The 17207-nt window shown below is 43.7% G+C and overlaps 1 protein-coding gene across 6 annotated transcripts in view; it reads left to right on the forward strand.

Annotated features, from left to right (window-relative positions):
- The window catches only part of PROM1 (prominin 1), a 166225-nt gene that overhangs the window by 136256 nt on the left and 12762 nt on the right, over nucleotides 1-17207 (forward strand). For 5 of the 6 annotated variants that reach the window (XM_023253286.2, XM_019829733.3, XM_019829725.3 and 2 more), the window contains one exon: nucleotides 110-549. The exons of the other annotated variant lie outside the window; for it this stretch is intronic. In XM_023253286.2, coding sequence (XP_023109054.2) covers nucleotides 110-164 — 55 coding nt within the window. In that variant the 3' untranslated portion in view covers nucleotides 165-549. Of the gene's footprint in view, nucleotides 1-109; nucleotides 550-17207 lie in introns of those variants that run through there. 6 annotated transcript variants of the gene reach the window in all.

The raw sequence follows: 17207 nt of genomic DNA on the forward strand, positions 1-17207 counted from the left end.
AATGCTCACGTGCTTTTCATGACCCCTTGCATCGCCTTTGTAGCTCACAATGTGAATATTTCATCTTAGAGATAACATGGTGTTTTTGGTGTATTTATTTTTGTTACAGTATGGAAAATGGTAATATTGGTTTTCATAGACATCATTCCACTCAGACTGTATGAACAAAGTTTTTAAACAGAGCCAACGGCACGAGTTCTTGATCTACAGCGTCTCTGAATACTGGAAAAGAAACCTTCCCTTCCAGAGTTTACAGAGTTTAGTGATTCTTGTATGCAACACTCACTGATGCGCCAAAGAGTAAAAAGTGTGCATTCACAGCTGTTTTGGTTTTTGTTTTGTTTTCTCTCCAGAAATTTTGCTTTAATCATCTGAGCCTTCTATGAAAGTTCCAATATGTATTACATTCATTCATTTCCAGTTTAGTTTTCAGAACAAGGCATGAATTGTGTCACATTTCATTGTTTGGGAACCTAGACTTGTAGCTAGGCAAAATCCAGCAAATAACAGTTGTGTGTGTGAAAAATAAAAGTGATTTCAGAAATCTGACTCTAATCTTCTTATTGAAACACATACCTATATTATAGACATCGATTATGTCACTGTGTCATTTGCTCAAGGCTGCTGTAGCAAGTTAGACAAGGTGGGTGGCTTAAAGCAGCAGAAGTATCTTCTCCCACAGTTCTGGAGGCCAGAAGTCTGAAATGCATTCATCAGCACAGCTGGTTCTTCCAAGGGGGATCGCACAGGAGTCTGCTCTATGCCTTTTTCCTAGATTCTGATGATTGAGACGATCCACGGCATTCCTTGGACACTCACTCCAGTCTCTGTCTCTTCCCATGGAGTCTTCCTTGGGTGCCTGTGTCCAGATTTCCCTCTGCTTCTAAGGAGTCATTGGATCAGGGCCCATCCTAATCAAGAATGATCTCATCTTAATTTCATCACATCTGCAAACAACCTATTGGCAAACATTCGCAGGTTCTAGGTGATATGAATTTGGGAGGGAACACCATTCAGACCAGCACAGTCATCCAGCAGTGATAGCAAATAGCCAAAAAGATAGGGAAGGAAACTCAAAGGAGAGCAACACTATACACCCTCTACACACAGGAACTAAGTTAAATTACCAAAATCACAAAAGAGAGAAAATTTATAAATTTTGTTAGACACATACAAAATAGTGACTCATCTCCCTCTTAATTTTATGTTCATCTCTTTATTTAAGAACATGTTAATACTCCACTGCTTGTGAGCAGAAAGTGTCTCTTCATCTAACACCATGATACCTGGCCCCTGCCACACAATGGATTCACGTGGCTGATGCTGAGGACCCACCCTTAGAGATTCGGATATAGTGGCCTGAACATGTGGATGCTTAAATTTCCTCAGATGATTCTAATAGACGGCCAAGGCTGAGAAACACTTCCCTGGATTAACAGACCACTTTCTGGGCTACACCCCATGCAGTTCTCGTGCAGCCTGACTTCAGAACTACAAATAGAGTTCCATGTGCATTTCATCCAATTAATAGGTAACTACTTATCTGCTATGTCCCAAGCAAGTTCAAGACGCTGATGGATGGGGCGCCTGGGTGGCGCAGTCGGTTAAGCGTCCGACTTCAGCCAGGTCACGATCTCGCGGTCCGTGAGTTCGAGCCCCGCGTCGGGCTCTGGGCTGATGGCTCAGAGCCTGGAGCCTGTTTCCGATTCTGTGTCTCCCTCTCTCTCTGCCCCTCCCCCGTTCATGCTCTGTCTCTCTCTGTCCCAAAAATAAATAAACGTTGAAAAAAAAATTAAAAAAAAAAAAAAGACGCTGATGGAAGAGAGGTGAGCTAACAGATTGGCCCAACCTCCCAGAAGCTCAGTGTCAGTGTTGGAACCAAGACAACACACTGGAGGTGTGTGAGAGACACAGAAGCCTGGGTGGTGGTGGGGATCAAGGGAGGTTTGCTGCCATTGAGTTTCTAAAATTGTATGAATTGGACAAAGAAGATGGCAGCGTAGGAGGACACTGGGCTCACTGCGTCCTGCGGATCACTTAGATTCTACCCACACCTGCCTAAATAACCCAGAAAACCGCCAGAAGACTAGCAGAATGGACTCTCTGGAGCCAAGCATAGACAAGAGGCCCACGGAAGAGGGTAGGAAGGGTGGAGAGGCGGTGCGTGCTAAACCGACTGGCGGGAGGGAGCCGGGGCGGTGGAGGGGCAGCCCGCCAGCAAGGTGGAATCCCTGAGCCTGGCTTGCAAAAGCGGAGGGGCCGGACTCCATGAGTTATGACAGCCAGCGGGACTTAACATCTGGAATGCTATAAGTCAACAGCTCTGCTCAGAGAGCGGGAGGGCGAGAGGACACCGGAAGGGAAGGTTGTTGGGCCCTGGAAGACAGAGCTGGCCAGCGCCATCTCCCTCTCCCATCCCCCAGCCAAAATCCCAAAGGGAACCAGTTCCCATCACCGAACTTGCTTGCACCGCGCAAACACCCAACGCTGTGCTTCTGTGGATCCAACCTTCTGATGAGTCAGCCTCCCTCCCGGTGCTGCAGGGCCCCTCCCGTAGGGGACCGCAGATGGCAAAGTGAGCTGAGCCTGCCCCTCCCGCCCCTGTGCACCTTGCAGATCCACCCTGGCTAATACGCCATTGGCCAGATCCCATCGAAGCAGCACCACAAGCCTGGCAGTGTGCAAGCAGCCCAGACAGGGGCCACACCACTCCACAGTGAGTCCCGCCCCTGGGAGAGGGGAAGATAAGGTACATACTAGTCTGACTGTGGCCCCAGCGGTGGGCTGGGGACAGACATCAGGTCTGACTATGGCCCCGCCCACCAACACAAGTTACTCCAGATAGCACAGGGGAAGTGCCCTGCAGTTCCACCCCAGAGACTACCCAAAATGATGAAACAGAACTCTCCTCAAAAGAAACTCCAGGAAGTAGTGACAGCTAACAAATTGATCAAAAACGATTTAAGCAATATAACAGAACAAGAATTGAGAATAATAGTCATAAAACTAATCGCTGGGCTTGAAAAAAGTATAGAGGACAGCACAGAATCTATTGCTACAGAGATCAAGGGACTAAGAAATAGTCATGAGGAGCTAAAAATGCTATAAATGAGGTGCAAAATAAAATGGAGGCGACCACAGCTCAGATTGAAGAGGCAGAGGAGAGAATAGGTGCCTTAGAAGATAAAATTATGGAAAAAGAGGAAGCTGAGAAAAAGAGAGATAAAAAAATCCAGGAGTATGAGGAGAGAATTAGAGAACTAAGTGATGCAATGAAACGGAACAATATCCGTAAAATAGGAAGAGGAAGAGAGAAAGGGGCTGAAGGTGTACTTGAAGAAATCATAGCTGAGAACTTCCCGGATCTGGGGAAGGAAATAGGCATTGAAATCCAAGAGGCACAGAGAACTCCCTTCAGACGTAACTTGAATCAATCTTCTGCATGACATATCATGGTGAAACTGGCAAAATACAAGGATAAAGAGAAAATTCTGAAAGCAGCTAGGGATAAACATGCTCTAACATATAAAGGGAGATCGATAAGTCTAGTGGCAGACCTATATACTGAAACTTGGCAGGTCAGAAAGGAATGGCAGGAAATCTTCAATGTGATGAACAGAAAAAATATGCAGCCGAGAATCCTTTATCCAGCAAGTCTGTCATTCAGAATAGAAGGAGAGATAAAGGTCTTCCCAAACAAACAAAAACTGAAGGAATTCATCACCACTAAACCAGCCCTACAAGAGATCCTAAGGGGGATTTTGTGAGTGAAATGTTGCAAGGACCACAAAGTACCAGAGACATCAGTACAAGCATGAAACTACGGACATCACAATGACTCTAAACTCATATCTTTCTATAATAACACTGAATGTAAATGGACTAAATGCTCCAACCAAAAGACATAGGGTATCAAAATGGATAAAAAACACAAGACCCATCTATTTGCTGTCTACAAGAGACTCATTTTAGACCTGAGGACACCTTCAGATTGAAAGTGAGGGGATGGAGAACTATCTATCATGCTACTGGAAGTCAAAATAAAGGTGGAGTAACCACACTTATATCAAACAAACTACACTTTAAATTAAAGGCTGTAACAAGAGATGAAGAAGGGCATTATATAATAATTACAGGGTCTATCCATCAGGAAGAGCTAACAATTATAAATGTCTATGCACCAAATACAGGAGCCCCCAAATATATAAAACAATTAATCACAAACATAAGCAACCTTATTGATAAGAATGTGGTAATTGCAGGGGACTTTAATACTCCACTTACATCAATGGATAGATCATCTAGACACAGAATCAATAAAGAAACAAGGGCCCTGAATGATTCATTGGATCAGATGGACTTGACAGATATATTTAGAACTCTGCATCCCAAAGCAACAGAATATACTTTCTTCTCGAGTGCACATGGAACATTCTCCAAGATAGATCACATACTGGGTCACAAAACAGCCCTTCATAAGTATACAAGAATTGAGATCATACCATTCACACTTCAGACCACAATGCTATGAAGCTTGAAATCAACTACAGGAAAAAGTCTGGAAAACCTCCAAAAGCATGGAGGTTAAAGAACACCTGACTAAAGAACGAATGGGTCAACCAGGCAATTAGAGAAGAAATTAAAAAATATATGGAAACAAATGAAAATGAAAATGAAAATACAACAATCCAAACTCTTTGGGATGCAGCGAAGGCAGTCCTGAGAAGAAAATACATTGCAATCCAGGCCTATCTCAAGAAACAAGAAAAATCCCAAATACAAAATCTAACAGCACACCTAAAGGAAATAGAAGCAGAACAGCAAAGACAGCCTAAATCCAGCAGAAGAAGAGAAATAATAAAGAGCAGAGCAGAAATAAACAATATAGAATCTAAAAAAAAAAAAAAACTATAGAGCAGATCAATGAAACCAAGAGTTGGTTTTTTGAAAAAATAAACAAAATTGATAAACCTCTAGCCAGGCTTCTCAAAAAGAAAAGGGAGATGACTCAAATAGATAAAATCATGAATGAAAATGGAATTATTACAACCAATCCCTCAGAGATACAAGCAATTTTCAGGGAATACTATGAAAAATTATATGCCAACAAACTGGACAACCTGGAAGAAATGGACAAATTCCTAAGCACCCACACACTTCCAAAACTCAAACAGGAAGAAATAGAAAACTTGAACAGATGCATAACCAGTGAAGAAATTGAATCAGTTATCAAAAATCTCCCAACAAATAAGAGTCCAGGACCAGATGGCTTCCCAGGGGAATTCTACCAGACATTTAAAGCAGAGATAATACCTATCCTTCTCAAGCTGTTCCCAAAAATAGAAAGAGAAGGAAAACTTCTAGACTCATTCTGTGAAGCTAGCATTACTTTGATTCCTAAATCAGACAGATACCTAGCAAAAAAAGAGAACTACAGGCCAATATCCCTGATGAATGTGGATGCAAAAATTCTCAATAAGATACTAGAAAATCAAATTCAACGGCATATAAAAAGAATTATTCACCATGATCAAGTGGGATTCATTCCTGAGCTTCAGGGCTGGTTCAACATTTGCAAATCAATCAATGTGATACATCACATTAATAAAAGAAAAGATAAGAACCATATGATCCTGTCAATCGATGCAGAAAAAGCATTTGACAAAATTCAGCATCCTTTCTTAATAAAAACCCTTGCGAAAGTCGGGATAGAAGGAACATACTTAAACATCATAAAAGCTATTTATGAAAAGCCCACAGCTAATATCATCCTCAATGGGGGAAAACTGAGAGCTCTCTCCCTGAGATCAGGAACACGACAGGGATGCCCACTCTCACTGCTGTTGTTTAACATAGTGGTGGAAGTGCTAGCATCAGCAATCAGACAACAAAAGGAAATCAAAGGCATCAGAACTGGCAAAGATGAAGTAAAGCTTTCACTCTTTGCAGATGACATGATATTATACATGGAAAACCCGATGGACTCCACCAAAAGTCTGCTAGAACTGATACATGAATTCAGCAATGTCGCAGGATACAAAATCAATGTACAGAAATCAGTTGCATTCTTATACACTAATAATGAAGCAACAGAAAGACAAAGAAATTGATCCCATTCACAACTGCACCAAGAAGCATAAAATACCTAGGAATAAACCTAACCAAAGATGTAAAAGATCTGCATTCTGAAAACTATAGAAAGCTTATGAAGGAAATTGAAGAAGATATAAAGAAATGGAAAAACATTCCGTGCTCATGGATTGGAAGAATAAATACTGTTAAAATGTCAATACTACCCAAAGCTATCTACACATTCAATGCAATCCCAATCACAATTGCACCAGCATTTTCTCGAAGCTAGAACAAGCAATCCTAAAATTTGTATGGAACCACAAAAGACCTCAAATAGCCAAAGTAATTTTGAAGAAGACCAAAGTGGGAGGCATCACAATCGCAGACTTTAGCCTCTACTACAAAGCTGTAATCATCAAGACAGAATGGTATTGGCACAAAAGCAGACACATAGACCAATGGAATAAAATAGAGACTCCAGAATTGGACCCACAAAAGCATGGCCAACTAATCTTTGACAAATCAGGAAAGAATATCCAATGGAAAAAGACAGTCTGTTTAACAACTGGTCAGCAACATGCAGAAGGTACTGGGAGAACTGGACAGCAACATGCAGAAGGATGAAACTAGACCACTTTCTTACACCATTCACAAACAAACTCAAAATGGATAAAGGACCTGAATGTGAGGCAGGAAACCATCCAAACCCTAGAGGAGAAAGCAGGAAAAAACCTCTCTGACCTCAGCCACAGCAATTTCTGAGTTGACACATCCCAAAGGCAAGGGAATTAAAAGCAAAAATGAACTATTGGGACCTCATGAAGATAAAAATCTTCTGCACTGCAAAGGAAACAATCAACAAAACTAAAAGGCAACCAATGGAATGGGAAAAGATATTTGCAAATGACATATCAAAAGGCTAGTATCCAAAATCTATAAAGAACTCACCAAACTCCACACCCGAAAAACAAATAACCCGTGAAGAAATGGGCAGGAAACATGAATAGACACTTCTCTAAAGAAGACATCCAGATGGCCAACAGGCACGTGAAAAGATGCTCAACGTCACACCTCATCAGGGAAATACAAATCAAAACCGCACTGGGATACCACCTCAAGCCAGTCAGAGTGGCTAAAATGAACAAATCAGGAGACTATAGATGCTGGAGAGGATGTGGAGAAAGGGGAACCCTTTTGCGCTGTTGGGAATGCAAACTGGTGCAGCCGCTCTGGAAAACAGTGTGGAGGTTCCTCAAAAAAATTAAAAATAGATCTATGACCAAGCAATAGCACTGCTAGGAATTTACCCAAAGGATACAGGAGTGCTGATGCATAGGGGCACTTGTACCCCAATGTTCATAGCAGCACTTTCAACAATAGCCAAATTATGGAAAGAGCCTAAATGTACATCAGCTGATGAATGGATAAAGAAATTGTGGTTTATATACACAAAGGAATACTACGTGGCAATGAGAAAGAATGAACTATGGCCTTTTGTAGCAACGTGGATGGAAGTGGAGAGTGTTATGCTAAGTGAAATAAGTCATACAGAGAAAGACAGACACCATATGTTTTCACTCTTATGTGGATCCTGAGAAACTTAACAGAAGACCATAGGGGAGGGGAAGGAAAAAAAATAAAAAAGAGGTTAGAGAGGGAGGGAGCCAAAACATAAGAAACTCTTAAAAACAGAACAAACTGAGGGCTGATTGGGGGGGGAGGGAGGGGAGGGTAGGTGAGGGGTACTGAGGAGGGCACCTGTCGGGATGAGCACTGGGTGTTGTATGGAAACCAATTTGACAATAAATTTCATATTTAAAAAAATAAATAAGTAAATAAAATAGTATAAATCAAACACCTACTATTACACACTTATCAAATCTTTCCTTTTTTATTTTAGAGAGAGCACAAATCAGGGAGAAGGGCAGAGGGAGAGAGAGAGAATCTTAGTAGGCTCCATGCTCACCACGGAGCCTGACATGGGGCTCGATCCCATGATCCTGGATCATGGCCTGAGCCAAAATCGAGTTGGACACTCAACTGACTGAGCCACCCAGGCGCCCCTCAAATCTGTTTCTTATAAAGGCTCTGTGCCTTTCACTTGTCCCCTCATACTATCCTCGTTATATCCCTATGAGGTCAGAACTTTTTTTTTTTTAATTTTTTTTTTCAACGTTTTTTATTTATTTTTGGGACAGAGAGAGACAGAGCATGAACGGGGGAGGGACAGAGAGAGGGAGACACAGAATCGGAAACAGGCTCCAGGCTCCGAGCCATCAGCCCAGAACTTTTAATCCCAATTATAAATGATCTGAAGCTTAGAGACGTGAGTTGTCTAACATCACACAGCTCATGTGTCTGGACCAGAAGAGGAGCCAGGTTCCCCAGAATGTAAACCCCTGGCTCTCAGTCCATGCACATCACAGGCTAGGGTGGGTTTGGGCACAAACCATTTCCTAAGCATTCCTAATATTTCAAACTAGAACCACATTGTAGCTGTCTGGTATTTTCTAATGACAAAATGCAATATAAATCAGTGCTACCCAAAGTATGGCCTGAACACCAGAAGCATCTGGATGGCCTGAGGAGCTGTGGGAATGCTAATTCTCAGACTCCACCCCAGATACACTGAATCCCAGTCTTTGAGGGTAACGCCCCAGAATGTGAATTCTAGTAAGCTTTTCCAGATGAGTCTGAAGCACAGTAACGCTGGCCAAGCAATATTTCAAGTCATCCTAAAGGAAATAGTCTTGATCCATTTAGAAAATAGCTATTGCCCAAGATGTACAGTTCAGTGGCACTGCAAGCTGCAGATTGTTGGCAGAGCATCATCAGCTACGCATCTGCTGGGGAAATGGGAGAGGTGGAGCCGGTCCAGAGTGGTCATGGAGTGGGGGAAGGGTTACAGGGCTAACCACAGCCCCAAAGCCCACTGTCCATCTGAAATGCCCATCTCCATTCCTTCCTGGGTAGGGGCTCCTGTACCCCCGTGTGCCTTTCCTGAGCTACTGCTACCACCCCCTGTGTCTGATCAGACACTCCCACTCCTTCTCTGTCCTCTTCTCGATGAGCATTTATGTCATTTCTCTCCCCCTCAACAAGATTTCAAACGCTGTGCACAAAGGCCATGTCTTTAGGTTCCTTTGATTCCCATGGTCCTTTAGAGGCAGAACGGGCTGGTATCAGACTCAGAAGCCTGGGTTCCCATGTGGCTCTCCCTTGAGAAGGAGTACAAGCTTCTTTAGCTACATTCCCCCTCTGTAAAATGGGGAGGGGATTGCACCCACTTTATTGGCTGTATGATCAGCATCCAGCCCAGCACTGAGTAGGACTCAGTAAAAGGGAGCCAATGTGACCTGCCCATGGCAGCCTTCCAGTAAATAGATCAAGTTTCTTTCAGAGCTAGTGATCTTGTCCCTGTGGTTCAAGCAAAGGCTGGTCAACCTATTGTGAGACGTCATGAACAGGAGTCTTCACTCAGTTCAAAAAGGAAAGGAAAAGGAAGATGGCAGATTAAGAAGCATCAGGACCCACCTCCCTACTTAAACAGGAATTACACTGGCAGAATCTTTCTGATGAACTATTTTGGAACTCCAAATCTATTGAAGGCATGGCAAATTCCAAGGGAGTCTTGGATGGTAAATTGTGGTTAACTTCAGTAAATTTCATTTCTTAGCTCTGCGATTCCAACCCCCCTCATCCAAGTCTGATGACAGGTACCTGTGTATGTGTTCCTGGAGTGGCTGGTACACAGACTTTGAGTGCCAGGAGGGGCCATAAGGACCCTGTCCCTCAGACATCAGAGAGCTGTGTTCTGAGCACTGACCGCTGCTTCTAATCACAGAGGTGCAGTCGTGGAAGGGGGCAGCCATTGTCACACTCCCTCCAAGGACCAGCTGCATTATGTTCGCACTGTCTTCTCTAAGGGGAGTCTACAATGCTGATAACATGATCTTCCCAACAATATTTTCCAATCAAGTCTTTTAAAGTCCATTCCACTTCGTGTATAAAGAAGATGTGGTTTATATATACAATGGAATACTACTTGGCAATGAGAAAGAATGAAATCTGGCTATTTATAGCAATTTGGATGGAACTGGAGAGTGTTATGCTAAGTGAAATAAGTCAGGCAGAGAAAGATACCATATGTTTTCACTCATATGTGGATCCTGAGAAACATAACAGAAGACAAGGGGGGAGGGGAAGGGGGAAAAAAAGTTACAGAGAGGGAAGGAGGCAAACCATAAGAGACTCTTAAATACTGAACAAACTTAGGGTTGATGGGGGGTGGGGGAGAGGGGAATGAGGGTGATGGGCATTGAAGAGGGCACCTGTTGGGATGAGCACTGGGTGTTATATGGAAACCAATTTGACAATAAATTACATATAAAATAAAATAAAGTAATTAAAAGTTGCTACTAAATAAATAAATAAAATCCATCCTACTTCTTGATAATGCCACCAGCTGAGAATGAAAAGGAATATATAATGTCCACTGAATGTCATGTCCGTTAGCCCACTGTCAAGGTCCCTCTGGCAGTATATGACTGTAAATATCCCAGATATCCAAAATATGACAGAGCCTGGTCTCAAGTGCTACTATAGTGTGGCCAGAATCTTCCACCGCCTCAGAATAGCAATTTCAGTTATTGTGTCACAGGCCACAAGAAGCCACAAGTTGCCACAAGATGGCAGCAGAGGGCACATGCAATCTATTTGACTGGAAAGGTCATGGCCCTTGGAGCTCTAAGGGTTCTTGTTTACTCTTAGGAAGTCAGATCAGCTACCTGATAGGTAGGCCATTTCCCTCTGCTTGGCGTACAGATGGAGGATCGTCCTTTGGGTGCATCCAGTTAGTGGCAGGATTACTGCACGCGGTCCAACATGGATTGAGGTACCAATACTGTCCTTACGGTACTTACAGGCTAGAGCAGCCACATTGTTACAGTCAGGCTCATCTCAGTTTGTGCCTTCCCATGGGCGTCCACATCAGGTACAAGAAGAGTTTCATCAAGCAACGGCTTTCCAGAACTCACAATTCCAGAGACGGGTGTTTTTAATATACGTGCCATTCTTAACCACGAACTAGGTTGTTAGGTCCAAGAACAGATAATAAAGGCATGCCTGGTACTTAAGAGTACTGTCCACAGAAAGGGAAGTGGCTTTGAATTTAGCCCATCTGCTGATGGGCTCCTACCTCAGTGGGAGAGTTGTCACTGGCACTGCAGGGCTGCTGTCACCCAGTAGACACATCACCTTAGAGTTGGGATGAGCCTTCAGTGACCCAGGCCCAGGAATCCTCAAGACCTTCCTGGGAGCCTTCTCCAGGTAGCAAAAGGCTCCCGGGTGAGTCATCAAGGGAGATACAAGGGGTTCCTAGAGATGAGACACTACCTTCTTGTGTGAAGAGCATCTGTCTTTAGGACCTGACTTGCTGTTCTGGAATGTTCCATTTCCATTTTTTGTGACAAATCTGTTTACCTTCCCAGAATCTGAGGGGGCCAGTGCAGGATGGGGACACCTGGACACAATGATAACTGGCAATCCTCCCTAAAGCCACTCGCTCTCCACAAGTGCCCAGTAGTAGGCCAGCAGCAGTGTGTCAAGTACAGCACAGTAGGGAGCCATATGGGCAGGAAGTCAGACCCCAAGAAGTGACTCTGGGCAGAGGTGCCTCCACTGCCAGAGGTGCCACTCAACACACTTCCCAGGGTCAGAATCCTGGATTCCAGCATGGTCCTTGGGGTTTACAGGCCCCGGGGTAGGTGACCTGTGGTGCTGCCTTTAACACACTTGCTACCCAGGTCCCAGGAAAACTTGGCAGATTTTCTGGTCCATTTGTACACAGGATTCAACCTCAACAAAATACCAGGATGAAGCACATATTGACTTCTATTCCCAAACAGTCGAACTAAGTCCAGGCTTCCCACTTGGCTTTTGGGGGCTGTAGGGGGAGTAACTTTTCCTTTCCTGTATCAGGACCAGATCTTCAAGCCTCAGTCCACAAGTCCTCCTAAGACTGATTAGAGGCTGGTCCCTCAGGACTCTTCTCCTAAGTGGTTTCCACCTGCTCTTCGTGGGAGCCCATCAGCTTGAGGTCATCAGTGCAGTCACCCCTGAGGGAGGAAGACCTGTCCCATTACTGGCCCTGCCTTGGTGGCACTGAGTGTGAGCATCCAGGGTCCTTGTGGCAGGACAGGAAACATGTTTGCTGGTCCAGGTGAGCTTGCACACAAATGACTTTTGACACTTTGGGCCAAAGAGATCGAGCAAAAGGCATTAGCCATATTCTAGACAGAATCTGCCAAAATGCGTAATCTGTTTAGCTGCAGTCACAAAGTCTGACAAGGTTGGGCTTCTAGAGGCATCAACTGAATTTCATTGATGATAATCCACTGTGGAAACCCCCATTTGGATTCATGTGAGGAAGAAATGAGTTTTCAATGTGCGAAGCCCTGAAGGTTGAGATGTTATTGTTACAGCAACTGTCGGTACCCAGGTACCACACTCTGCTGGGTCACATATTCTAGCACCCTGTGAGTGGCTCATAATCTGACTAGGTATCTTAAAGGACTATCACCAAATATTTGTCAGATTAATTCAGTTGATGGATTCAAGCTGATGGTGTTGACCTCCTCATCTCTAATATATACTCTTCCTCTCACATTTGGTGCATCAAAGTTTATATGTTCATGGGACAGTTTAAGCACAGACCAGTTGCTTGCTTTTAACAATCATCCCACCATTTGCTGGGAGGATTTAGGACATGCCTTGAGGGATGCATATATTATGGTCAGCGTCTAACTGTCTTGAATAAAATAGCTAAGAAAAATGCAAGAATGAAAAATCCGTGTTTTGTGTCCACTTGCAAATACATCCAGGTCTGTGAGCTCCTGGAAAATTGCAGTTTATAATCAGCACAGAGGAACCCTCGGAAGGACTTCTTTCTGCCTGTGAGAGCTCAAGTCGGATGCCATCTGGGAGGCAGCTGGGAGGTTTTCTGACTGGTCCTTTAATAATATATATATATATATATATATATATATATATATATATATATATATTATATTGTTTAATAGTCTCCTGAAGTCATGCATGCCATGCTCTAGAAGTTAGAGCTGGGAAAAACTTCAGACCTATTAAAGATAGTGACCATGTTTGTGTGGTCCATCTCCACACCCAATACATCTCCATCTCCAATACCACCCTACCACAACTCCAGGTATCCCTGTTCCCTTTCTGCTTCTCTCCCTCTCCTTCCCCTCTTCCCCTGGAGCCACTCCAGGCCAGGCTGAAAGCCAGAGTCTTACCAGCACTTCTCCTCCTGGATTCTTCCAGAATTCTGCACTCAGGTGCCATCAGGCTTGGTCTGGAGTTATGGTATCACTTTTCATCTTATTATATCAGAGCAGAAAGAAGGCTGCACCTGGAGCAGGAGATCTAGTGCAACTGAGAGAAATGAGTTTGGGACTTTAGGGAAGTTGTTTAGGTCAGTTAGCTCCTTGTTAATTCTGTTTGAAATAACAGCCATTCCTGATGGTGTTGTGATAAGGTCTCACATAGCAAGGTGCAGTGAAGGCTTTAGAAATGACATGGTGCCATGTGGGAGTGTAGTATGATCATCAATCAAGAGAAAAGATATGGAAATATTCAAGGGAGAGGAAAAGCTCTTTACATCCCAGTCTGTTTTTCCAGTATATGATCACCACATAGCTATGATATAGAGTCACCAATGCTCGTGAAAACAGTGAAATTGGGTCCCCCAATCACACCAAGAAGGCCATCAGCCTAAATAGGCCTGACTTGAACCATAAATAATCTGTTACAGAAGGTGGTTAGAACAAGTTTAAATCTCAGACAAAATAAATCTTTGAATTCATTCAGATGCTTATTTATTTTTTTTAATTTTTTTAAATGTTTATTTATTTTTGAGATAGAGAGAGAGAGAGACAGAGCATGAGTGGGGGAGGGGCAGAGAGAGAGAAGACACATATCCCAACACAGAGCTTGAACTCACAAACCGTGAGATCATGACCTAAGCCAAGGTTGGATGCTTAACCAACGGGGCCACCCAGGTACCCCCAGATGATTGTTTTAAAGAGAAATTAAGAAAAGGTGACTGATGCTTTTCTGCTTTTAGGTCATTTGATGCTCACTGAAGAGGGCATCATGTTACTAAACCCAGCCTACTCCCCCCCCCCCATTTCTTCCCCCAACCCTGGGGCTGAAGCCCTATTTTCTGTCCCTTCCTGCTGGCACACTCAGATGACACTGTCACTCTCAGAGCTCAGTTCTCCTATTTGAAAACTGTGTTCGGTTCTGAAGACAAACCTGGATGGGCTGGTGACAGACTACTGGTCCCTTCACCTCCTCCCTGTCCAGAGTGCAGTTCCCAAGACTTTCCCATGTGAAGCTGGCAGCCTGTGTGGTCTCAGAGTTTTCTAACCACTGGACCCAAGGCCCCAGGGGAAGGGCTGTCAGGTGGGAAGAGTGGAGAGGATGTGGGGCTTGAAGGGAGGTATGACAGGGTACAAGAAGATCTTACTGATAATCTTGTAAACAGATGTAAACTCATGCTCAAATGACAACAGGTAGCATTGTGGTTAATCCAATGCAAACAGATTACCAAATTCCCATTTCCTTTGTGGCACCTTTTGACAGCAGCCTAGGGTAAGGGCAAAGAATTTGTTAGAGTCTCCATGACCTGATTTGGAACCCTGGCTTCACCAGACACCAGCTGTCTGCGATCTTTCATTTCTTCCTCTGTGCATGTGGGTAAGACTAGCACCTCTCTGCTAAGCAGGGACTGAGTAGTGAGAGCTACTGCCACCCTCACCGAATTGTTGTTCCAGCACTTTTAGTAAAGTGTGGGCACTGTGGGGAGGTCTGCGCAGGCTGTGAGTGTCATAGATGGTTCTCACGCTTGGAAAGATTGGGAGCCGTTGGTCTGGATGTAGCCTCAGGTGAATCTAGAATGCCCTCCTGCCCACTTGCTTCCCTACCTTATCCATAACTTTCTTCCAGTGCAGACATGAAACCTACAGAGTCCCTCCCTGCTGGGGAACAGCTCTCCACATCTTTGAGAACAATTGTTCATACTGCAAATCCAACCACATGTTTTAGGTAACTGGGCCTTTCACTCCAGAATCCTGCTCTTTGCCAGGGTGGAGGGGTCCAATGGCATTGGAACGTGACTCAAGCCCAATTTATCAAAGTCTCAGCCTGAGATTTCCACACTGCAGCTCAGCTCAGTGCTGCTGACACCCATGTTTCCGACCACATGGAGACAAGCAGAAGAGAGAAATCAAAGCATGGATGCAGAGACAACTGAGATGTGGTGTGACCACAGAGTTTCCGGCCCAAACTCTGTCTCCCAATGCATGCATCCCTGATTTAAGAAACTTCCACCAAATTCTCAACTTTCTTTGTTTTAATATGTTAAAAATAATTAGTTCCTATTACTGAAAGCAGAAGGTTCTTGAAAAACACAGAGTCCAATTCTATCCAAGGAATATATGCTAAGTTTTTTCTAAGGTGTCAAGCCAGAGATCTGGGCTGGAAATTCATTCCCAGGATGATGATAGTGGCAAGAATGTAAATGAACCCAATATAATGACAAGTCCACTGTAATAATAGTGATGTCTGTAAAAATTTAGGGAAACCCAGGTAAAGAACCATGGATTGTGTGTGTGTGTGTGTGTGTGTGTGTGTGTGTGTGTACATGGGAACAGGAAATCAGAGTGACTATTTGCCAAGTAGACAACGGTAGGATGGAGTTTTAGGACAAAAGTAACAGTTTGGCAGAGGTTGAGTCTCTGGAAATAGCCTGATATTTGGGCAGAAGAATGGATACTGAGGTGTAAATGGAGCCTAAGGATATGCCTAAAAGGAACAGAGGATACCGCACCAAATTTGGCTGGGATTAGAAAAAGTTCCTGTGTCACCCTCAGAAATCAGGACTTTATTTTGTGGAAAATGAAAATCATCTGTTGCTGAATGTTTGGATGTGACAGGTGTCATCACTAGAGCTATCATCTGATAGTGAGCCACAGACTAAACCAGCCCACCTTGAGGTCAGAAACCAACTCCTATTCACCTTTGATTCTCTAAACTGATATTAGCAACTGGCATAGAGCAGTTACTGAGTCAGCACTGAATAAACAACATTCCTTTTCCTCCAGCTGTTGAGTGTCTCTTAACCAGTTATAGGCTCTTAGGAAATTTTCTCTGCCTCTGGCTAGGTTAGGTGTTCCCACCCAGATCACCCCAGGCTTCCTTCCTACATAGCAATTACCTCTCTATTGTCATGGTTGAGATCCTTGTTCCCCTTACTGTCTGCATCTCCTTGAGGACAAGGACCATGTCACCTTGACTGCATTCCAGGCAATGACAGAGAGAGCCTTGGACCCTAGGTGTCTCATGAGTGCTCTTTGGATGAATGGAATAATTAGTGAATGATAGAATGAATGGATGATTCCATGGCAGAATGAATGAGGTCTGGTTAGAGGCCAACCCTGTTCTTGCTGGAGCCAACCAGTGTCTTATTCCCCTGCCCATCCCTGACTTCCCCTAAACAGCCCACAGCATGTAAGAAAGCTTTGCTTTCTGGGTGTGTGATCCACTTGTCCTGGGTGTGCTTTTCAGCTTAACATCTTCACCTCTCCCTGTGACAGAAGCTGCATTTCATATGCCCACATGCATGGTGGCTCACCGAATTAACACAGAGAAATGGCCACTTGTCCTCTCCCTCTGCCGGCTTTCCATGGTGGCAACTAGCTCTCTTTGTAACACATGAAAATTCAAAAGGGCCACTAGCCTCTTTCTGAATGTCTCAGAAATATTATTCAAAAAACGTAGACTTCTTTAAAGCATGCTTAACCTGTTTTACAATGTTCTCCTTAAAAACAAAGATACAAAAAACCTGGAGGTGATCAATAAACTTGCTTCCTGGAGAGTTTGTTATAAAACACTAAAAAAAACTGTAATGACATATAAGGCTGAAACAGCACTATTACTTGAAGGGGGAGAAAAGCCTGATACTCTAAGACTTTTGACTTACTATGAACAGCAATTTGATATGGTTTAAAATGGTATCAAAAATGTGCATTTCTTTTTAGATGGGTTTAGAATAGAAA

The sequence above is a fragment of the Felis catus genome, chromosome B1, assembly GCF_018350175.1.
Source record: "Felis catus isolate Fca126 chromosome B1, F.catus_Fca126_mat1.0, whole genome shotgun sequence".
Classification (NCBI taxonomy): Eukaryota; Metazoa; Chordata; class Mammalia; order Carnivora; family Felidae; genus Felis; species Felis catus.